The sequence below is a fragment of the Lotus japonicus genome, chromosome 3 (genome assembly GCF_012489685.1).
Source record: "Lotus japonicus ecotype B-129 chromosome 3, LjGifu_v1.2".
NCBI lineage: Eukaryota > Viridiplantae > Streptophyta > Magnoliopsida > Fabales > Fabaceae > Lotus > Lotus japonicus.
The window spans coordinates 13,007,444-13,026,429 of record NC_080043.1 but is presented as its reverse complement, the minus strand read 5'-3'; the positions used below and the strand labels follow the sequence as shown (position 1 = coordinate 13,026,429).

The following is an 18,986-nucleotide window of genomic DNA, read 5'->3' as shown; positions in this document are numbered from 1 at the left end:
ATCCTTCTCTACTTGATCTTTTTCTTTTTTACAAGCTTGGAGGCTTGCATCAAGGTTGTCCGCCTCCTCCTTCATCAGCTTCAGGTGGTCTTCCAGCTCGCCGATCCTGTTTCCCGACGCGCCAATCAACTTGTCGGCATGGACTTTCTCCTTTCCCGCCTGCGCCACCAGTTTGTCGAAGCGCTTCTCCCAAGCAGCGGCGGCTTCTTGGTGCTGAGCGCTCTCAGCCTTCAATCGTTCAGCTTCAGCAACTGCGGAGTTGAAGTTGTCAAACGCGTGGGCGAAGATGCACCCAGCGCGTAGAAGACAGGCAAGGGTCTCCTCCTTGGTCTCGTTAATGCCTCGGCTCAACACTTCTTTTTCTATGACGTCGCGGTTGAGGGCCAGTGAGCAAGAACTCTGAGGGCTCAATAGCATTGGGTAGCATGTTGAAGTGGCTAGAAGAACCACCTCTGTTACCAGGAGCTTGCTCAATCTGGGCTGCCTCGGAAGTAGTGGCGGCATCGGGAGAGGGTCCTTCTTCTTGGCGAGGCGGGGGAGACAAGGAACGCTCATCGTTCGTGGGAGGCGGTCTAGGAGGTGTGACTTGGCGCGGGGGAGACTTTGGGTTTTCTTTTTCTGTTTCTCTTCCTTTCTCCCCGGCGGCAGCATTGGAGCATGTAGCGGCAGCTACGGCGCTTATGCCAGCAGTTGACGACTGGTCAGCGTTTGTTGTTGTGGCGCCTATAGTGGCAGATTTGGCGGCGGCGCCGGTGGCTGTACCAGCGGCAGCAGAATCGAGGGCTGTGACAGTGACAGGCTCAGTGGCCGCGGCGGCGGAAGCTTCGGCGGCAGGGAGTTGGCTCGTCCCGTCAGTTGGAGACTTGGAGCTTGCAATGGCAGCGGTGGTGGCAGCTTTCTTGCCTTTGGCCGCAGCGGCGGTGGTGGGTTGAGCGCCGGGGTTGGAGGAGCTGGCGGAGGAGCCTTTGACTAATCTCCTCCTCTTGGGGACCTGAGCGCCCTCGGCTTGGTTCTCAGCACCGCCCCGTTTTTTCCCGTCGCCTTCAGTGTTGAACTTCGGGGAAAAGCGGGCCATTTTCCTCTCACGGGCTTTCAAAAGCTCGGCGTTGGTGAAATTCATATCTTCTGCAACAATAAACAAAAAAAAAGAGGGTTAGTGGCGACATGAGGGGTAAGAAGAGAAATGGCGATGGTAAAAATAAATTGTGTGACCTAAGTATTTGGGTGTCCTTGAGAGGCGAGCGCCCTCAAGGGCTGTCGAGCAATCAAGGATAGGAAGCGGGGCGAGGAGATTCAAAAAGGCTTTGTCATTGGGAGACAAAGATTCTTCTGAAGGGTCGGTAATCCCATTGGGCTTCTCCGTCCAGTAAAGGGGAAAAAGGGCAGTCCCGTCCCTAAGGGTGAAAGCTTCAGGATAGGCGGGGTGAACTGCCACGCGGAAATATCGTCGGGCGAAGGAGGACTTCGCGTTACTCTTATTAGGGTTCAGGCACTTACGGCCGGCTCGGGCCTTTAGGGAGATCCATCCTTTGTTTTTGATGGACTTGGGATCAACGTCGTAGAGGTAGAAGAAGCTGGTGGGAGATGGGGCGGTGCCCACAGCGGCGCACATGATCTCGAAGCACCGGATGAAGGCCCAGGCATTGGGATGGAGTTGACAGGGGGCCGCATTGATATCGCAGAGAACGGTTTGAACGAAGGGCGAGAAAGGAAGCCTGACTCCAAGCTCGCCAAACGTATACTCATAAACAAAGAAAAAGTGGGATCTCTTTACATCGCCATTGATCTTATGAAGCCACGGGCGGTCCTCAGAACTGCAGGGCCAAATCCTGAGTTTGGCGTTAAATTCGTCATCGTCAGATAAGCCACCAAGGTTGCTCACGAATTCCACGATAAGATCACTATCCTGGAAAACAGAGGGTTGGTCTATAGCTTCGTGGGTGGGTGCTTTTTGGACTGGAAGGGGCAAAGTCGCGAAAGTTTTCAGTCGGTAAGAAGGGATCTCCGGGACCTCTAAACGGAGGCCGCCGGCTGCGGTAGAGTCGGGGTCGCTCCCAGAAGAGGAAGAGGTGTGATTAGGAGAGTTAGGGTTTGAAGCCATTTTTAACAATGCAATGAGGAAAAGGAAAAGACGAGTAGAGATAAGATGCAGAGATAGGGAAACAGGGACTCACCGGGCAAGGATGTGAAGAGTGGGTAGCGGAAAGGGTGAAAAGCGACGACACCAGAGCGGAAGTTGGAAGAGGGAGCTTGGTAAGCGATTAGGGAGGTAAAGAGAGGTCTCGGAAAGGGATGATTGTAGGGAAGAAGGGTTTTTATAGGCAAAGGGGGGAAGCTGGAAGGGTGACGCGTGTTGGACGCGTGTGGAAGGTTAGAAGTCATGATGGTTTTTGGGAAGTGGGTCGCGTGTGATGGGGAGTTACTGCGCATGATTGGACAGTTATGGGGAGTGAGGTGACGGTTGCGGAGAAAGGGGAAAACTGACGTAACCGACGTATCACATGGGGCAGTTAGAGATTTGAAAGGTTTTCGAAATAAGGGAAAGCGCGAAAGACCCCGCCACCTTGAGGACTAAATGCCATCGCCTAACAAATGGTGTCGCCAATGGAATTTAATCGCCCGCCATGGGCATCGCCAGCTGACACTTGGACGATCAGTACGTGACTAACACCTGTCACCTAGCTCGCCGGTACAAAGTGATCGTTCCCGCCGCCAGTAGACTTGTGGACTTGACGGGCTGGTTCGCTCACCAAGACCAGTGGACTGGGTGACTAAAGATGCTTGTTTCCTTTTGCTTACGCCATGTTGGCAACTTAGATTCTAGTACACCATAGGATGCATATAAAAACATTTAAAAGACACACTCAGCTCTCATACTTCGAGCTCGGTGTCTTGTGGACTAGTGGACTGGGCGAGCCCCTAGAGGGGCGACGCCCAGGGTTCAGCCCGCCCAAGGGCGGGTACCTGGCCTTAAATCGGGCCTCAATCGCGGAGGCCCAATTGGCCCAATGGGTAGTACCCAAGCTCTATAAATAGGAGGTAGATATCAATTGTAAAGGACTTTTGGCTCATTTGATGAAATAACACATGAAATTCAGCATTCTCATTCTCTCTCTAGCACATTCTTCCACTCTCTAGGTACTATCCCTATCTTAAATGTTCATTCCCAGAACAGAATATATATATTATTGATGGGTTTGTGGATAGGAACCAGTAGAAAGGTATAACCATGAAGAAAACACGAGTAAGGTATCCAAACAGCTAAACTCCCAATAGCAAACTTCAGAAAAGGTTCGGCTACTTCCATAAAGTTAATCGATGTCATTCCAACGTATTTATTTGACATTAAATAAAACTTTAACTGTGGTGTTGTTTCAAGTAAAATAACTAAAGGTCTCTGGACTGGGCGAGACCCTAGGGTCCCTCGCCCAGGAGACTCAGTCTTAGGCACAGGACGCATAAGGACCTTGGGCCCCTTTCCCCGAGGCCCAACTGGCCCATTTAGATAGGTTAAAGGCACGAAAGCCCAACTCTGGCCCTATAAATAGGAGGGAAATACCAATTGTAAGTGACTCTTAGCTCATTTGAGAAATATTCAGATTGAAATTCAGTTATTCTCTCTCTCTAGCAGTGAGAGTTTCTCTCTCTAAAACATTCATACCGTTTTCCTCACAGGATAGCTCAATTTGTAAGAGCTGAGTGACATATGAGTTGAGGATGAGAAGATTAAGGGTGCAATTCCTTGAGGGTGTAATTTATCTAGGGATGGCAACATAACCTGAACCCGTGGGTGTTCGTTCGAACCTGGCTCGATTTTCGTGTAAAACCCGATATGATAGAGTTTGGGTTTGGTAGTAGTGAAACCCGCACTCGAACCCGAACAATATGTATAAAATTACAAAATCACTCTTGTATGTACCATGTTAACTACTTGATTTGTTAACAATTTGATCGTAGTTAAACAAGATATTATATTTGTTTGCAAAGAAGATATAAAAAGTTTTTTCATAACAAAATCATATAAGTTGCGTTTTGTTTTTCAAAAAACTGTGCATTAAGTTAGGTTAGGACGTGAGTTTGATGCTATAACCAGTTTGGTATGAGAGTTCGGGTTTGAGTTTGAAAAGACAAAGTTCGAGTCCGACTCGTTGTCATCCCTAAATTTATCTTTCCGATGTACAAAAAAAAAAGTAAAATAAGTAAAAGCTATGTAACACCATTAAGTCTATTAAAAAAATTGAAAATGTCATTCCGAATTATATGATACCTTAGTAAGTGGGAAAGAAAAATGTTGTGCATATGTATTAAATTTATGTACAAAAACTAAGTGCCAAACTGCCATAAAAAAGCATAAAAGTATAATTATTACACTTTTACAAAACAAAATCAAACACATTCATCGCAAAAAAGTTTTCAAATAATACTGATTTTGAAAAATTTCACGATATAAACATAAATGAATATCCCCCGTGCAACGCACGGGGAAAAGTACTAGAGAATTAGGTAAAAGCGAATTATAATAGAGGAGAGAGGAAATAACCAAAACATATTTCCCAAGGTCAATATCTCAAATTAAGGAAGTGAGGTGAATTATTAAGTGTTTAATATTATATTTTCTATCAATAACTCAACGAAAATGAATTTCACTGTTGATATGGGATTTTATGCTATTTTAAAGGGAGATTAATTTATATGCACTAATAATGTAAATAAGTTTTATACAATCACATCCATTCATTTTGCTAGCTCATAATTAATTTTGAATTTAATAATATTTAAAATAGTAAAGGGAAGGTTGTGAATGAATGATTGTGTAAAACTTTTTACACTGTGTAAACCTTTTTACACTATAGAAATTAATCTTTTTAATGTGTATTTTAAGTTAGTTTAGGACGTTATTTTTGTAATTTAATGATTTTTAATCTAACTTTATGAATTTTTACATTTTGTAGTTCATTTTAGGATTCACTAGAATTTATTAAGATCTGTTTGATTGCAATTTCTGAGAATTAATTGTTTTTAAAAGCTGTTTGAATTAAATGTTTTTCTACATTAAAAATTTTGTAATTTGAAAACTAAAAATTGAAGAATGTTATGAATATTTGGATGCCCATCAGAGTTAGGAGTCCATGGGCCAGGCCCACATGTATACTTGTTCAACACTCTAAACCTAATAGTATAAATACAAGGGAGTCTGCACCTAGCAGAGCATCTCCATCACACTATTTCTCTATCTCTTGTTCCTCTATTCTCCTTTCTTATTTACTTGCTTACTCTTTATTCATAACACGTTATCAGCACGATAGTCTCTCTATAAAATTCCCAATTCCTAATTGAAAGAGTAAGTACCACCACTTCCAGAGTAAGTGCCACATCCATGTGGAAGGTTATAATTTTACAATTTTTTCTTCTTCTTTCTTCTCCTTCTTCTTCGAATCATTTATCTATGAGTATAGAAGTACCATAGTAATAAGCATGAATCCTGAAGATTCATAGCCTTACAGTCCAGAAGCACTGTAATTGAATTATTTTGCATGAATCAAGAAGATTCATAGCCTTACAGTCCGGAAGCACTGTAATTGAATTATTTTGCATGAATCAGGAAGATTCATAACCTTACAGTCCAGAAGCACTGTAATTGAATTATTTTGAATGAATCCTGAAGATTCATGGGAAAAAAAATATATGAATCCTGAAGATTCATAACCTACGAGTCTAGAAGTACCGTAGTTGATTATTTAAAATATGAATCCTGAAGATTCATAACCTACGAGTCTGGAAGTACTGTAGTTGATTATTTAAAATATGAATCCTGAAGATTCATAACCTACGAGTCCAAAAGTACCGTAGTAGAATTCTTTTTAAATATGATTCCTGAAGATCATATCTGAATTGTATTGAGATATATTCTCTTTGAGCTATGAGTTCAGAAGTACCATAGCATGAATACACAAAAAACAGTTCTTGGAGAATTCATTGGATACGTAGAGAAATTCCTCTATATCTCTTTACATATGATTTAGTTGACTTGATCATTCTTCATTCCTTCCTTGATGTGAATGAAATATTATTGAATCTTGCCACCAAAGGTGGAAGAGATAAAGAAGGACATGAGATATATCATATTAAAATAGCGGGAAGAGATTAAGAAAAGAGTCATAAAATAAACTAATTAAATTGAATTGATCTCCTTATTGAATTGACTACTTTTATATGATTTGGTACATAAATCCTTTTATGATAATTGATTAAGTTAAATTGTGATATTTTATCTCTTAAGTTGAATAGATTGATTTATGTGTATTGAATTGAATCGAATATATTGTTTTCATAACTACAATGCGATCAATTTTCTTCTTAGTTTGTCATCTATTTAGATCAAATTGTTAATTTTTACAAATAACCTTGATATGTACGGTTGTTATTGTGTCACAATTGTTTCAAATGCCAAGTCTTCCAAATATTTTTTTTAAATTAAGTCTTCCATATATTGAGTTTCAATAAATTGTCCTTTCCATTAATTAAGCCCTCAATGGTTATGTGGGCTTTCAAATTTGTATGAGTATACAGATTTTTTTTATAATACATTTAGTTTAAATTCAAATTATATGTATATTTAGTTGGGTGTAATTTTTTTTTATATAATAATTATTTCTCCATTTATTCATGATAGTGAAAAAAAATCGAACCTAAAGATTTTTTTAGTGACCCTTTAAAATATATATATATATATATATATATATATAGAAGGAAATTATTGATTTTGAGTACATGTGAAAGCTTTTGTATGTGGATGTGATCTATTTTAATTAGTATGTAAATATTTAAAATGATTTGTTTCCTTGTAAATATACATGAGATCATGAAGAGAATATTTTTAGGAATAATTCTAGGAATCCTTTTTATACAAATATTTTAGTTATTTATTATAAACAAATTTGTTTATAAATATATTTTGGAGTTCCTTCTTTTATCATAAAGGAATATTTAAACAAACTTAGCCATTTGAAATAAACAAAAGAAGAAGACCATATAGTCTTTTTGTCAATACATTATAGTTCCTGAAGAACTATATCGTTATCTTTATAATGATCAAGTTGATTGAAAGACATGTGTCCATCATGTAAGCTACATAAGTAGCTATATTAAGGAAGGATTGAGATATTCCCTGAAGTGAATATTTCAACAAACATGACAAAAGTTGTGATCATTTAGATCAACGCATGGTTAAATGTCCCTGAAGGACATCCCATGGCATATATGGTATTGTTTCATGAAATGAAACTTTTGTGGTGGCTCTCTAGAAGAAGCCTATGAAATTTCAAAGCAATATCTTAAAATGGATCATTGACACTCTTGAAAAGATCTATTGATCAATAATCTTATATTTTCTATTGAAGAAACAACCCCAGATGCGGTTGCAATCCTAAAAATGGTATTTGAATTAATGGTTGATGTGACCATGATAATGACTCCTCATATCGAAAGTCTTCTTGACACAATGTGGTGGTCAGACAACATGTCCTATTGACACAGTGATGAAGCGAATTGCAGTGCAATTGCTAATAGTTTGTTGAGGGGGAGCATAATAATATGATTGTGACTCACACTTAGGGGGAGAATGTTGAGAATTGAAGTGTGAGTTAGAGTCTCACATTGGCGCATGATCTCATGCTTTCTGCTCCCTTTATCTTCCCCTAAATTGGTATCAAAGTATAGAAAGATAAGGAGCAATATAAAAACTGTTGTTAGATATTGCATGGATCGGTAGTAATCCAGACATGTAAATATGTCAAACCTATTGCGTTTTCCATGCGATGGATATGAGTTAAAGGAAATTATGAGATGTAATACTCATCTTGTGACACAATTGTCATGTACACATATTCCTTATTAATTTGAAAGTCTTGAAGGACTTTATTTACATCTAATTGATGTAACGATAAACTATGGGTTGAAAATATCAAAATCCTTGAAGGATTTAAAATGCCAGAAAATTTTACTTCAAACATTGAAGTATTATTTTGAATGATAAAGTTCTATATATGGAACAAATTGAATGTGATTGGCATGCATGACCGGTTAGACCATCCCGAGTCTTAGGATGCGAAAGTATATGAATTCATATGAGTACCCATCGAAGAACCTAAAGATTCTTCAATATAATGAATTCTTATATCTTGTTCTCATTACCAATTAATAATTGGTAAAATATATGGGTTTGAATCCCGCATACTCTTGAGTATATTAGATGCGATACATGTGCACGTATTCACTCTTTTTATGGGTCATTTAAGTATTTCATAAATTTATCTATGCATCGACTAAATGACCAAATATATGTCATCAACTCTCAATATTGATAGAGTGAAAATTCCAACCTTGATCAAGTTGGTAAATGACATGATTTTGAATATCTAGTTGCACATGTTCGTATTCAAATTATCTAGATGATTTGTTTAATTAAATGCCTCATATTTATAGCTAGACAATTACATATGAGAACAAATATCCTTATTTATGGACATGTGATATTGCAATTAGCAGCATTGACACGCATCAAGCCAACAATTCATTAGAATTCTCCCCATTGTAATTGGTTCATGGTCAGGAACCTAATATCTCCCATCTAAGAATTTTCAATGTGCGTTATATATTTTTCAATTGCTCCACCACAACGCACTAAGGTGGGACCACAAGGAAAGCTGAGATTATGAAATCAATTTGAACCATTACCGATAGATATTTCATATCTTACTTGTTGTTTCTCAGCATTAGGGGGAGAGGAAATTAAGCAGCTCTGAAAATTTGTGAAGAATGCATATGTACACTCGCACTATGAACCAGAAGTTCAAAAGATGCATTCTCTGACCTAAAAGGAATTATTAAATTCCTTATATGCTGCAAATACCCTTCTCTAACTTGATATCCCAGTTGGAAAATTTGTCATTATTAGGTTAAGCCATGCCTAAAACTTGGTTCAAAAATATATATCCTAGAGAAGGATGATGGTCTTGTTGAGGAGGCAAACTATCTTGAAAAGTGTAGAGACTACAAAAATGTTTATTCCTCCTGAAGAGGTTCAGGTACCTGTAATTATTTATTTAAGAGATCTCATATGATTATGTCTCTACAAGTTAAAATAAGAAACCAAGAATATGAAGAATTGTCGACATGATGAAGTAGCGCTCAATATTAGAAATATGTGCGAGAATCTTGAACCCGAAAATGAATGGGTATGATTGGCCATAAATAGAAAGAAGCAATTCATTTGCTGAATTTAAGGGTCTTTGGACCTCATGTCTATACCCTAAAGGTATAAAGACGATAAGACTTAAAGAGTCTTTGTAGTAAAATGAAATAATGTTGTAATATTTAAGACACATGTGACAATCGTGGTGGATACTTGGAGTTACAACATATTGGTATGGCTCACTTGAGATTTATATCTCTATAAAACTCCATGAAGATTGTAAGATGCCTAAAGCACACAATTCATGTTCTCAACAATGAACAAATTACTAGATTGAGGCAATCTAGATGATTATTTTCTTAAGGACGGTCACAAAATGACCCAACAAACTCATGCATATTTATGATGAGATATGAGATTGTTTATGTCATAATTAATGTTTATGACAATGATTTATTGAGACTCTAGAAGAGCTCACAAAAGCTGTAGATTTGCTAAAGAAAGAATTTGAGATAAAAGAGTTGAGAATGAAACTTTTGTCTAGCCTTATCAATTGAGTATCTAAAGGATGAGGTATTTATGTACCAAAGGACTTATATTGCAAAGGTACTAAAAGGATTCTATATGGACAAATCATGTCCACTGTGTAAATAAAGATCCTTTTAGACCTTGAGAAAAGAATGAAGAATTACTTTTTTTTTTTGATAAGCAAAGAAAATATATTGAATGAAGTACAAGGGGTACTTCAACCCAATACAAAGAGGAAGAGTGAAAAAGAAGAAGAAGAAGTAATGGAGCAGAAATATCTGAGAACCTAAAGACCCCCCCGCCCAATGAAGAATTACTTGATCCTGAAGTATCATATCTTAGTGCTATCAAAGAATTATTGTATCTTTCTAGTCATACTCGACTTGATATATCATTTGCTATTAACTTATTAGCAAGATATAGTTCTTCACCTACACAAAGACATTGGAATGGAAAACAAGTGTTTCGTTATCTTAAAGGCACATTAGATATGAGTTTATTTTTCCCTTTATGTCCAAGCTTAATCTAATTGGTTATGCAGATGCTGAATATTTGTCTAAATATCTCAAACAGGTTACTTGTTTACATGTGGAGGAACAACCTTTTCATGGAGATCTGTGAAAGAAACTATGATAGCCACCTCAGCTAACCTTGCATGAATATTAGCATTACATGAGGCAAGACGAGACTACGTTTGGCTGAGATTCGTGATTCAATGCGTACTTGATATTGGTGATTTGTCCTCTTGAAAGATGTCGCCAACAACTATATATGAAGATAATACTACATGCACTACTCAATCAAAAGAAGGATACATCATGGGAGATGGACAAAGCAAATATCACCGGAGCTTTTCTTCACTCATGATCTACAAAATAATGGTGACATATACATCCAACAAATTCGTTCAAGTGATAATTTGACAGACTTATTTACGAAGACTCTTCCAACTACAACATTTGAAAAGCTTGTGCAGAATGTGGGAGTTCGTCGGCTTAAAGATTTCAATTAAAATGTTGAGAAACAACCCCTCTCAATATGGGTACAGTTACCAATCTAGCAAAAGCTAGCATAAACCTAGGCTTTACAGCAAAAATCCTCCAAAAGACCTCTAACCACCCCCCCCCCACAAAACGCCAAACCAAACGCAACTAGCAGAGGTCTCTATTAAAGTCGAAAATGACGGTAGGCTCATCCGAAGGGTCCTACCAGTCGCACGACACGTGCAAGATAGAGAAACAACCCAACCGCAACACCCACAACCGCCATAAAGCCGAGACCCAAAGTCAAAAGAACCTAAAACAATAAAGATAAAAAGAACACTAAACGCCGCAACCAGACGAGTAGAGCACTGGCAAAAAACTCCAACACAACCTCCAAATCCTCAAGACCCAAGCAGCAGCTGCCACATACAATTTTATTTTGTAAATGTAACTAAAAAACGTTGTCGTCTAGCTTACAAGAGAAAGTTACCATTTGCCGAATTGTTCTCTTCCTTTTCACTAATTCTTCAATTCCCTTGCTTATTCAAGAGGAATCTAAGTTAGGGTTTCTATGAAATTTTCCTCCTTTGTTTCTAAGTTCAAGAGGGTTTGTGTTGTAGGTTGAGGTCTTAGAAAATTATTTCATCTTACTTCTTCTTTTTAAAAGGAATCATGGAACTCTTGTTGCTTGAAAAATTGTCTTCGAAAACTTTCCTTTTTCCTAGTATGAGGCCACGGGTACCATTTAGGGTTTGTTTCCTTTAGATTCTAAGAGTTTGTGTGTTTTGTTGTTGCAAGGTTTCCAGCAAGCATTATTACCAATGACGGTAAGGGTAACTCAGTCTTAGAGGTCGTGAGTCATTTGTGCCTTATATGTATATGCATGTGATTGAGATAAAGTTTGCTATATATGGTTAGTTCCTATGTTGATGTGATTGGTTTTTGATATATATGTTCTACTTGCTTTATGAATTTGTTGCTAAATTTAAATTGTTGTAAAGACTAGCTTGGAACTTGTTGCATGTCCTTGAGCATTGTAGGAATATTTCATTCCAGATCGAAGTTGGCATTGTGATGAAGTGGCGATGTGACAATTTGTTGTTTATGTGATTGTCTCACTGTGCGAGATGTTTTAGCCATTGTTGATAGAATCATGTAGTATGCATTCTAGAATATCAACTCTACTTGTTGTTATGTTTTGATAATGACTTGAGCTTTGATTCACATGATAATATCTTGTTTTGACTTTATGTTCACTTGATTTGTATGAGTTAACCATTTCGTGTTTGCAACTTGTTTTTTTGGGCGCTTAACGCCATTAAGAGAGAAAGATAGAACACCGAGTGACTTATGACTTGTTTCGTGCTCAAAATCTTGATGCGCAGACTTTCGACCACGACATGCGGAAGGCTACCTATAGTGGTTCTTTTGCCGTAGAGGTTAGGAGTTCCGAAGGCCGTGTTCATCATGACTACTACATTGGAAGTGTAACTTTCAATCTTCCATCACAGGCAATACTTCAAGAGAAGGGATTGGTGGTGAAGTTGGTGGAATCGTCCGATGAGGAAGACCCAGAAGAGTACGTGCCAAATAGAGAAGAAAAAAAGGCAAATCACCACATCAAGGTATATGCCAATTTAGAAAGCTCTGCTAGCGTTAGGCAAGACATGTGCTTGTCAACCAACATAATTAAAGAGGAAAATGGAAAGAAAACTACGTAATGACAATAAAAAGCATTAGGTCTATATCAGACCTTCAAAGGCTTGCACATGTCAAGTGCATATATCTTTCTTGTTTGACACATCCATGCTTCTAGTCATAATTAGACAACAAAACTATTACATAAAAATCAGTATGTAGCCTTAAAATTAATCACTTTGAGCAATTGGCAACATGCATAAAGTGCCACATAAAGAAGGAAGAAAAGATAAATATCACATCAGCATGGTCTAGACAAATTTGAGAAGCACCGCTGTTGACCAATATACTGTTGCCAAATCCAAATTCGAACTCTAAATCATGCTCTTGATAAACGTCGTCATCATCTCTAAGTCACTGAACATAATAGGAACATCAATACGGGTTTCAATTTCAGTAATTAATAGATGACATTCAGCAGTGAGAATGAGGAGGCTTGTGACAACATGTTTCACTCTAGAGAAAATCCTAATGCTAATATTTAAAAATTAATAATAAATTAACTGAAAGTGGGGAATTGGTTTTCATCCATCTCTTTTCATTTCCAATCAATACAATGTTTTGTTTCTTCAGGTAAAAGCCTTCTCATGCAAAGATGGAAGGGTTGGTTCCCAATGTTTCATCATAATTCTTTCCAATAAAAAAGAAACCAACCTCAAAATGCAAAAATAACATAGTAGGGGCAAGGATGAATCAGGACAAAAAAATGAAAACAATTCCCCACATACTTTGATGAATAAGAAGGTGAAAAGAAGAAACTTCACCTTGCGGACCCTCTTACGACGTTTGGCTTCAACTTCATAGTAGCCTTCACCAAGAACATGAACCCAGTCCCAATCCAGGCACTGCAATCCCCTCTACATGTTCTTGTCCTTCAATGGCAGTTATTTCACTTTTCCAAATCACGCTCATTTTCCCTCCATACAGTGTCAAGATCAATTGTGGCGATTTCTCGTCAAGTAACATGCTGCAGGAGTTGGTTTTGTTACATAGCCTGATTTTGATTTGAAACTAATTTGAAACAGGAAAAAAATATGAAAAAGTATGATGTGAAGCATTCTATGTAACTGTTGCCAAACAGAAGTATGTAAGCATGTTTGGTAATTGGTAGGATGAAATTTGAAAAATAAATAACAAAAGAAAGAATCATGTTAGCAAATAAGTCTTAATTTAACTTGAAGCCAATCATTATAGAACATGCTTAATGCCTGTATAAAGCAAAAGCATATATATAGCTTTTTTAGATAACCATTCCCAAATTGAACTCATTTAGAGAACACCATCTAATTAAGATATCTATTTTTCAACCATTTCAATTACGTGAAGAATTATATTACATGCTCTTTACCTTAACTTTCTTGTTGTCCTGCTACCAACTGAATAAAGCAGGTGGGGTGTAGGTATCACGTCCCCATTAAAATTGGAGCAAGAATCTGTGATGGTTGTGCAAAAGATGACTCTGATTGTAAGATTGGTTAACTCTCACCACAAATTGTGTGTGAGGTAGACAATATTATTTATAATAATAAAGGTACAGAATATGCTAAGAATATTCTAAGGCATATTACAAAATAAAGAAAATAATAAATAAAGAGAATATCCTATAGGATATTATGCCTAGTTATCTCTAACACCCCCCCTCAAGCTTAGCGTTGGATTGAGACCAACTCGAAGCTTGGATCTAAAAAGTTCAAACAATGGACGAGGCAACGCCTTAGTGAAAATATCAGCAAGCTGGAGAGAAGTAGGCACATGGCGAACAGCTAATCGACCAGAAGCAACCAGCTCACGAACAAAGTGACAGTCCAAGTCAATGTGTTTGGCATGCTTATGAGCAACAGGATTCTGAGCCATAAACAAAGCGCTTTGGTTGTCACTGAGAAGAAGAGGAGTCGTCGATAACCTAACACGAAGCTCATGAAGAAGATTAAGCAACCAAACTAGATCAGAAGCAGTATTAGCCATGGCTCGATACTCAGATTCACAACTAGAGCGAGCAACAGTAGGTTGTTTCTTGGCACTCCAAGACAACAGATTATCACCAAGAAAAATGGCGTAGCCATAAGTAGAGCGGCGAGTGTCCGTGCATCTAGCCCAATCAGCATCACTATAACCAAGAATAGCGGGGGAAGAGGTACGACGAAAAGTAAGACCGAAATGTTGCGTGCCACAGACATAACGGAGAATTCGTTTGACAGCCTGAAAATGATCCACAGTCGGAGCCTGTAGGAACTGACTCACAGTATTAACAGCATACGATAAGTCAGGACGAGTAATGGTCAAATACTGCAAGGCCCCAACCAAAGAGCGGTAGTGCGTAGGATCTGAGTAAGCATCATCAGAGCTGACAAGATGAGAACCAGCAGCCAAGGGTGTCGAAACATGACTGGCCTCAAGCATCATAGCACGAGAAAGTAAATCATGAGCATATTTAGCCTGTCCCAAGAACAAGCCATCGGCGGTATAAGTGATCTCAAGACCAAGGAAGTAGCCAAGCTTACCCAGATATTTAATGGCGAACTCAGCATTGAGACGGGCAATAAACTGAGTCAAAAGAGAGGGATCACTACCAGTAAGAATGATGTCATCCACATACACAAGAAGATAGAGAGTGATACGTCCTTTATAGAAGAAGAACAAGGATGGATCAGCCCGACTGCACATAAAACCATTGCTCGTGAGAAACGAGCTCAAGCGCTGAAACCAAGCACGAGGCGCTTGTTTGAGGCCGTAAAGGGCTTTGTTCAAACGACACACATGAGTCGGAAAACGAGGATCAACAAACCCAGGAGGTTGTTCCATATAAACAGTTTCAGTTAGATGACCATGGAGGAAAGCATTTTTGACATCCAACTGATGAAGCTGCCAATTATTAAGCACGGCAAGAGATAAAATAAGGCGTACAGTAGTAGCTTTGACAACAGGACTGAAAGTAAGAGAGTAATCAAAACTCGGAATCTGCGTGAAACCCTGAGCTACCAAACGCGCTTTTAAGCGCTCAACAGTGCCGTCACTTTTGAATTTAGTGCGGAAAACCCATTTACTGCCAACAACATTTGTAGTGGAAGGACGAGGAACCAAAGTCCAAGTGCAATTCCTATGAAGAGCAGAAAGTTCATCCTCCATGGCTGCCAACCAGTGAGGATGTTTCATAGCAGATTTGAATCCCTTAGGCTCGGTGACAGTATGCAAAGCAGTGAGAAGTCCAGTAGGCTGAGCATGAACCAATGCATAACGGGGATTCGGTCGAAAAATACCATTTTGAGATCGAGTCTGCGGGCGAGGAACAACAGGGGCAAGGGGTATTGTAGCCTCAGCAGGAGAAATAGCCGGCGGCGAAGCAGGCGTAGCCGGAGCCACAACAGTAGGAGTGGCCGGCGGTGATGGGGAAGCAGGAGCCGGCGAAGGTGGTGCATCAGCAGGAAGAACCGGCGGAGCTAGTAGGGCATCTGAGTCATCACAAGATGGACAAGGTAGAGAACCAGTAGGCGGTGAACTCTCCGGAATGACAGGGAGAACAGGTTGTAGAGATGTAAGAGATCCTGCAACTGGTTCATAAAATGTAGAAACTACCAAGTCCTTGTGTGAAGAGTGGGAACCTGCAAAAGGGAAGCACAATTCATCAAATAGCATGACGGGACACATAAGTCCGAGAAGTAGCCGGATCAAAGCATTTGAATCCCTTGTGGTGACCGCTGTATCCCAAAAATATGCAAGGAGTACTTCGAGGGCTAAACTTATTTTTCATGTAGGGACGCAAGCACGGAAACACTCGACATCCAAAAGGATGAAAATTAGCATAAGTAGGCGCAACCTGAAACAGGAGCTGAAATGGAATCTGATTAGAAAGGACCTTAGAAGGGACACGATTAATAATATATATTGCAGTACTGAAAGCCTCAACCCAATAGCTAGTAGGGACATGCGAGTGATACAACATAGCAAGACCGAGCTCAAGAACATGTCTATGTTTCCGTTCAGCCCGACCATTCTGTGCCTGAGTATGAGGGCATGAAAATCGATGAAGCACACCAGAAGAAGCAAATAAATCCTGGACTTTGTTATTAGTGAACTCGGTGCCATTATCACTTTGAAAAATTTTGATCGACCGGGAGAATTGGTTTTCCACAAATGCTTTGAATCGAACAAGGAGATCATAAAGATCAGACTTGCGCTTCAATGGATAAAACCAAGTAAACCGGGAAAAGTCATCCACAAAAATAACAAAGTAAGAAAAACCATCAACAGAAGCAACGGGAGACGGTCCCCACAAATCACAATGGATGAGGTCTAAAACTGCAGAAGCGCGTTTATGATTATCATAGTAGACTAAACGCTTACTCTTAGCCATCTGACAGGAAGTACAGCAGATAGGCTTAGGCAAAATAGAGGAAACACTGAAACAACCAATTTTATGCAAGTGTTGAATAATGTCAAAATTAACATGCCCTAACCGTGAGTGCCACAACTCAAAGGAGGCACGAGGTAATGGAGAAGTAGTAGTAAGCAGAGCATGTGATCCTTGGTCAAGCACATAAAGCCCTTTATCACATCGACCCTTTCCCATAACGACACCTGTCTGTCGGTTCTGAATAACAAAGGAATCATCCAAAAAAATAGCTCGAGCATTATGATCACGAGTCAATTTGCTAACAGAGACAAGATTGTTGGTTAGCCGAGGCACAACCAAGACATTAGATAAAGGAACAGAGTCTGAAACAGAACGGGAACCAATATGAGAAATATGTAAACCAGCTCCATTACCAACAAGAACACGATCATGACCAGAGTAAGCATGAGAATCTGTCAGCTGAGATAGAGAATGAGTCATATGTGAGGTAGCACCTGTATCCATATACCATTCGGAACGGTTGGAGTTGTCCAACGAACAACCTGCAGCAAATGACTGTGCCAAACTGGCAGACTCAGAAAGACGATTCCAGCGAACCGGACATTTATCAGCATAGTGACCCTGCTCACGACAAATTTGACAATGAGGAGTATAAGAGCCATGACTACCAGAGCAACCATTGTTGCGACGCTGACGAGAGCCACCACTAGAATTACCATGGTGGCCTCCATTTGAAGACTGATATCCAGAAGAACGGGTCTGAGTGCTCGCATTGAAGGCAGCAGGAAGAGGGGTCATGGATTCCTCAAGAGAGGCCTGAAAAATAGCATGACTCTCGACCTTACAAAGAATGTCAGAAAAGAGAGGTAAAGGTACCTGATCAAGTTGACCTGTGGAAAAAGTCGCATATGAGGGGCCAAGACCTCGAAGAAACCAGTGAACTTTGTCATCATTAGCCACAGGAGCACCAATAGCTGCTAGCTGATCACAAATGGTGCGAAATTTGCTCCCATACTGAGAAACAGAAAGGGAACCACGACGCGTGAGTAGAAGCTCATCACGAAGATGGAGTTCACGAGCTTTACTTCGTGAAGCATAAGCAGAGTGGAGAGCAATCCAAACATCACGAGCAGTGACTGCACTAAGAGTCTCAGATAAGGCCTCCTCAGTCAAAGAGGAAAGAATGAGACTGTTGACATTGCGATCACGAGCCTGCCACTGAGCAAAAGCAGGATTTGGAATAGGAACACCATTGCGCAAACCTGGAGAAATGATCCGTGACACAAACTCCGCCGGTGGATCAACTGTAGTATCAACAATGTCAAATAAGTTATGATTCTGAAGAAGAGCAGTAACTTGTTTACGCCAGAGAAGAAAATTATCAGGTTTGAGCTTCACTGTGATCATGTGCACCATGGTGGAAAATGACAGAGACGAAGGAGTAGCATCAGAAGCCATAGGGAAAAAGAAAAAAAAAAGCAACTGGTGAGAAAAGTCAATTAGCCGGGTAAATATCAATTCTGCCAAAAAGATTAATTCAACTTTGACTCAAAAGTATCCTTAGTCAAAGATCAATGGTGCTGCAAAAGAAAATCAAAACTGACGAAAATCCCAAAAACAAAAGTAATATAATAATAATCTTGTAGTAGCACTTCAATATGGGAATGGCGACTACACAGGGAGCAAAAAGTGATGACGTCAAGGAGGATTCCAGTAGCAGAAAAGTGTGCGGGTGCAGCAAGAGACTTTGTGCAGAAAATGAGAACGCAGCAATACGGAAGTCAATGGGACCGAAAAAATTCAACGGCTGCACAAGCACATAAGAATACACCGGCGGCACAAAAAATTAATGGCGGCTGGCGGCAGCAACAATTAGAACAGAAAATGAAAGAGAGAAAGAACGGTGGCGGCACAAGGTTTGGAGGCTAGGATTTAGAACCTAAAACCTGATACCATGTAAGATTGGTTAACTCTCACCACAAATTGTGTGTGAGGTAGACAATATTATTTATAATAATAAAGGTACAGAATATGCTAAGAATATTCTAAGGCATATTACAAAATAAAGTAAATAATAAATAAAGAGAATATCCTATAGGATATTATGCCTAGTTATCTCTAACACTGATGATAACTGCAAAATGAAAACCAAATAAGAATTAACACTAAGCAATCACCGAAAAACAATTTCAAAGTTAAAATGTCTGAACCGCAAAAACACCTCATAAATCCT

The 18,986-nt window shown here is 39.3% G+C and overlaps 1 protein-coding gene across 1 annotated transcript; it reads right to left on the bottom strand.

The window, feature by feature from the left end:
* Window positions 1–334: 334 nt before the first annotated feature.
* Window positions 335–1,120, bottom strand: LOC130743627 (uncharacterized). The gene has a single exon (XM_057595863.1). The coding sequence runs from the start codon at window positions 1,118–1,120 to the stop codon at window positions 335–337; it is 786 nt and encodes a 261-aa protein (XP_057451846.1).
* Between the last annotated feature and the right edge of the window lie 17,866 nt (window positions 1,121–18,986).